The 5,867-nt window shown below is 45.3% G+C and overlaps 1 protein-coding gene across 1 annotated transcript in view; it reads right to left on the bottom strand.

Annotated features, from left to right (window-relative positions):
* Positions 1–5,274, bottom strand: part of SULT4A1 (sulfotransferase family 4A, member 1) — an 81,194-nt gene extending 75,920 nt beyond the window's left edge. Inside the window, exon 1 of the mRNA XM_009332996.1 lies at positions 5,226–5,274. Within this exon, the coding sequence (XP_009331271.1) occupies positions 5,226–5,274 (49 nt within the window). The remainder of the gene's footprint in view (positions 1–5,225) is intronic.
* Between the last annotated feature and the right edge of the window lie 593 nt (positions 5,275–5,867).

Raw genomic sequence — 5,867 nt, 5'->3', positions numbered from 1 at the left:
ATGGGAAGGAGTGAATGAATTCCTTGTTTTGCTTTGCTTGCGTGCGCAGCTTTTGCTTTCCCTATTAAACTGTCTTTATCTCAACCCACGAGTTTTCTCACTTTTACCCTTCCGATTCTCTCCCCCATCCCACGGGGGGGGGCTTGAGTGAGCGGCTGCGTGGTGCTTAGTTGCCGGCTGGGGTTAAACCACGACACCTACTTTGCATCTCTTGCCAAAGAAACCTGAGAGTAGTTAACCTGAGACCTTTGCAAGCTTAATGGGCCATGATGTGACATGCAAAGAGAAAGAAAAATCCCCACAAACTGCCTGTGTCTTTGCTGGCTGATATCACTATTTTAAACAGAACTGGAAGCTGATAATGGAACAAGAATGATGCTTGTGCCAAATGTAGTTTCTCTGTGAAGGTTAGTATAGAGTGTAGTGAGGGTATTTCAGTTGGTGCTGCAAACAGGTGAAAAATGGTGAAAACTTATGTTGACCAGGAAAGTTTAAACATCCTTTCTCTGTCCCCGCTCCCCAGCGTACAGCCCTGCGGCAGAAGTCAGTGAAAAGAGCGGCACAGTGTGCATGTGGGGCCTTGGCGCAAGGGATATAATGAGGTTCCTTGTCCAGGTTATGATCAGTATTTGTCCTCAGCCTACCTCCCTCTGTAACTCAACACTTCCCCGTCCTGCGGTTCCTCGTGCATTTCAAACACTAAAGGCTGTTCAACAGTCTTCTGGCCACCAATCTAGTAGGAATTCCCTTATGGTGTGCCCAAGTAACACAGGATGATCATACAAAAGGAGTAAAATTATTGATTATAACTCCTCTGACAAATTGGCACCTTCAGGGGAACATAAACAGGAGTTACCTGAATAACAAAGATAGCATAGCTCATACTCTTTCTCCCCTGCATGCATAGAAACAACAGGGGCAAATTTGCAGCATCCCACATAAGATATCTCAACGGGAGTGTAAGCTATTCCTTGGTTCTGCTCTTTAGATCCTTTTAGGGAGCGGAGAATGAGGCTTTCTATCATGAGACAAGGTTGCATTGTTCACCAAAGGCAGCTAAACTGTGCCAGCAAAAACTTTGTGTTCCTTCAGAAAATTTTCACAGTAGAGCATTCCCAGAAAGGTGTTAGGCAGAGATGAGGCCTGGATGTTTTTAGTTTAGATAGATTATCCCTTGATAAGGCCAGAATAATGTCATATACACGTGACAGGCTGTACTAGCAAGTTACGGCAATTTTCCTGGGCTCCAGAAATTCTAGTAGGTACTTTGTCATCCTTCTGGAGAAGCGCTAGGCTATTGATCTGGCTTAGCACTCAGTAAATCAGGCTTCTCCTCCAACTCTGAAACTGGCCTTGCTGAGTGATACTGGGCCAACTTCACTGCTGTATCCCTTTCCACCTCCCCCATGAAAATGATTATCATGATACATCGATCTCTTCTAAAATGCTTTATGAAAAGTGCCACGTGAGAGATCAATGCTTACTAATGAATCCCTGAAAGTCAAAAAGATCATAGAAAACATTTGCTGTTTCCAAGCAGCGCTTAGCAATCATCTCTTTGAGCTCATATCCTTCTCTTTCCGGTAACAGAAATTCTCATCAGATCTTCAGGGCTGGCCAAGATCTCAGACCTGATGACTTGCCACCTGTCCAGTAGTGCTCCTGTTACCTCCTGCTGGTTCCTTGTCCTATAAATTGTATGCCTTCAGCAAACCTAGTACTTAAATGGTACCTTTTTTCTAAGGTGTTAAAGGCACTTTGTGAGTGCACTCTCAGTTTCTCTCTTCTTTTACGATAGATTTGATTTAATCTGTATCTTAGGAAAATGGCACGCCTATATCATAATTAACATGGTAGCTAAATGGAAAGGATTAAGGCAGAAGCTTTTGGTGGTTAAATGATGGACAGATGGCACAGCTGTTGAATTTACATGGCAGACACTGGGTTGGGTTGGTATCTGTTTACAGAAGTTTGTAAGCTGCATGCAGGTTTCCTGGTAGATTGTACCCCCATCAAACTATATTTGATTTCCATCACGTGGCCTTTCAGGCCCTATTTCACATTCCTGGAGCTATGGGGAAATGATTATGGACTGGATTCAGTAAAGGATTTACGATATGCCTGCAACACAGATTGCAGCATAGTATATGTAGCGATACTTGAGATAAATGGGACAATCTTGAAACTGCGTATTGTACAACCGCAGTAGGGTTAGATGGTAGTGATTGTGACGAGGATGCATCAGCTTTTTCAGATGTCCCAGATTTTAGAGCTAGCTCCAGGATCTTTATCCTAAACAGCTATGTGCAGGGCAGATAACACTGTAATTGGAATTAAATTATTTTGGATTGACTGGAATTAAATTAATTGAACTGAAAAATGTGAAGGAAAAAAAAAGGGATTAGAATAGGTTTTGGGAGGAAGGACAATTATCTTTATGGGCCTGGAGATAAAAGGGAAATGAGATAGATAGCCAGTGATTAGCCAAAGGTTCAGTGTGTCAAACTAATCTACCTTTTTGATGAGACGACTGCTTCTCCAGGGAAGGGAAATGGAATCCATCCTGTCCATATGTACCTCAGCTGATGGTTTTTTTTTTGGGGGGGGGTTGCATGAGAAGCTATTTGCTAAGCTGGAGATGATATAGTGAAGAAATTGCAAGATCTGTTAGGGAGCAGCCCGAAGAGATAAAAACGGGTACTGAAAAAGAGCAGGCATACACAGGAAGGGGAGTGCAGCGTTGGTGAGCAAACTTCTTGTTGTGTACTGGGGAATCACAACACATTTAAAAAAAAATTGGTCTAAGCTGAGATGGGGAAGGGCCTGGATTTACCAGCTGATCATAATATGATTATAGGTAATCAGAATCAGTGATTCAGCTTCCCTAGTAAAGACTGTGTAAGGCTCTAGTGAACCCCATCTGAAGGACTGGTTGCAGAACTGGTCGGGGAGCATCTGTAGCACCTTTCTCATGAGAGGAAGCTAGAGGAGCTCAGCTCCCCGAGTATCACAGAGTGAGGGCTGGCAGGGAATAAAGCTTACTGCTCCAAACGTCAGCGACGTAGAGGAGATACTAATGTAAAAGGACAAAGTACAAGAGCAGATGGTTATGAACTGGCCATGTTATCATTTTGTCGTAGAAATAAGACTCCTAACTATTACAGAAATGAAGCTCAGGAACAGCCTCCTAGTGACAGTTTAGGGATAAAAATTATTTTTTAAATTGATTTGATCTCTACCAGCAAAATTGAGATTAGCCCTGAAAAACCTATTGATGGGATAATGCTCTGAAAATCCCCTGCTCCCATGCCATTTAACTGGCTCTTCCTGTCAAGTTTCTGTAGATGTTCAGAAATGTCCCTCTGAACACCTCACTGTCTATTTTCCAAAAGCACGGATTAAACAACGGTTCTCTCCTGCTACTTAAGCTCCAGGTAAATAGCCTGATGTCATGGTTTAACCTCAGTTGGCAACTGAGCACCACGCAGCCGCTTGCTCACTCCCCCCGCAGTGGGATGGGGGAGAGAATCAGAAGGGTAAAAGTGAGAAAACTCGTGGGTTGAGATAAAGACAGTTTAATAGGGAAAGCAAAAGCCGCGCACACAAGCAAAGCAAAACAAGGAATTCATTCACTGCTTCCCATGGGCAGGCAGGTGTTCAGCCATCTCCAGGAGAGCAGGGCTCCATCACGCGTAACAGTTACTTGGGAAGACAAACGCCATCGCTCCAAATGTCCCCCCCTTCCTCCTTCTTCCCCCAGCTTTATATGCTGAGCATGACGTCACATGGTATGGAATATCCCGTTGGCCAGTTTGGGTCAGCTGTCCTGGCTGTGCCCCCTCCCAGCTTCTTGTGCACCTCCAGCCTTCTCAGTTGGTAGAGCACGAGAAACTGAAAAGTCCTTGGCTAGTGTAAGCACTACCTAGCAACAACTAAAACATCGGTGTGTTATCAACATTGTTCTCACCCTAAATCCAAAACACAGCACTGTACCAGCTACTAGGAAGGAAATTAACTCTATCCCTGCCGAAACCAGGACACCTGAGAGCACACACGGAGAGAATACGAAATATAGCAGAGCTGGCCCTTTCCTTTAGAAAAGAGTGGAAAAAGGTAGGGGTCACCGTCACCTTTTTAATGAAATAGGGCTCTTCTAGGAAGCGTGGGATGTGGTTTCATCTCCCTTTTCAGCTCCCTCCTTCCCTGTGAACTGAAACCGTTCAGTCTTGCACCTTTCTCTTTCCTAAATGAAGGGAAGCGCCTAAATGACAGACAGGATTGGGATTAGGACACCCTCTGCTCTGCTCATAGAAATGGTGAGAGAATGACTGGATGAAGATGCATGGCCCAACAAGACAGAGGTGGCTAGAGAGTTAAGTTAGAGGTGGGAAAACTGGGAAGTATGGCCCAGTGCTTGTGGTGCTCACTTAGAGGCAGAATCCAGAGTTTCTCGTCATAGTGTTTTGTCTGAGGCTTGTTCAAAATCACTCCCTGAGTGATTGCTCAGTACGGCTTCAAGCCCACTCAGATCGAAAAAGAGCTTGAATCCTGCTCTCTCTTCCTGCCAGTGCGCTTTCTATAAATAAAAAATTGTGCAACACAACCTCTCCTAGGTGTATTTGGAAAGTATGAGCTCCTCTCGGACTCTTTTGAGAGGTTTTTAAATCCCATTGTTAGCACATGATGGTGCATGCGAGTAGTTGAAGAGGTTTCCTGCAGCCCTGAGTGAGGCAATTAAATCCTGGAGGATTTCGGACATGCTGTTCTCTGGTTTTTTTAATAGTCCAGCTCTGGGGAGTTTGCCACCGGGCAGGTAATTGTTGTGAATTCCCTTCTGAGCCACTCAATCTCCACCAGCATTACAGAGGGAGCCTAATGGAAACTCTGGGATTTGTGATGGAGAGGAGTCACATACAAATACCAGTTCCCTTTTCAACTTTTAGAGGAAACTGGCACCTTTTACAGGGAGCTAAACCCTGCCTGGGCGTGTTCAGGTGCGTTTAGGACTTCCAGAGGACTTGAGCAGAGAAGCATTTAGGGCACATCTCTGGCCTGCAATGCAGCACTCCACAGAAATACCTGAACTAGCGGTGAGAAAAACAGTCTGCAGAGCTGAAAGCATGATGGTGTTGCTACACTGATGCAGACGAGAGTCAGGGCTGGTTGACACCAACGGCACCTTCTTCATACAGGCATATCAGGTAGCAAATAGATGGATCTCGCACTGTGCTCTGCTGATAAACGCATGGGCCTGTTTGCAGCGAAGTTAGACATCGTGACGCGGCACTGCGTTAAGCAGTTCTGTAAAGACAATTGCAAGTGGTCGTATTAATCAGTTGGCGCCAATCACTCTATCAGCGTGCTACAGATTTTCTGGAGGTCTTCAGGTGCTTAAAGATGCTGTTGTGGGACCTCCAAAAGTCCACCGGCACCTGGCGCCTGGTTTTGATGGATCAGTTGGACGGGTACTATTGAAACTCTGCTAGATGACACTGTTTTAGAGTTCAAATGGCATTTAGCCGCTTTGCTTGTACTTCTGTTTGTAAAATGTTGGTAGAAGATGAACACAGAACTGTGCAAGTTAATGGTTTGAGAGACTCAGAAGCAAGCAGATCGTTCTACAATCTTCCCTTTATAAGCCCAGTATTATCATCACGAGTTTTCTTCTCTTAAAGTTCATTACAGGATTACTGAACGGCGCTTGCTCTTACCGCAGGTCATGAAACACACAAGTGGTGGTACACGCCAGCACGACATACTCCTGTCAGCCTGGGATAATGGGGGCAACGGCTAAGCCCCCGCTTCCCGCCGCCTGCACGGGCCGCAGGAGCTGCGCCGTCTCCCGCCGCCCCGCAACAACGGGAAGC

This window comes from Pygoscelis adeliae, unplaced genomic scaffold (assembly GCF_000699105.1).
Source record: "Pygoscelis adeliae isolate BGI_AS28 unplaced genomic scaffold, ASM69910v1 Scaffold38, whole genome shotgun sequence".
NCBI classification, from domain to species: domain Eukaryota; kingdom Metazoa; phylum Chordata; class Aves; order Sphenisciformes; family Spheniscidae; genus Pygoscelis; species Pygoscelis adeliae.
This window is presented reverse-complemented; position numbering and strand designations above follow the sequence as displayed.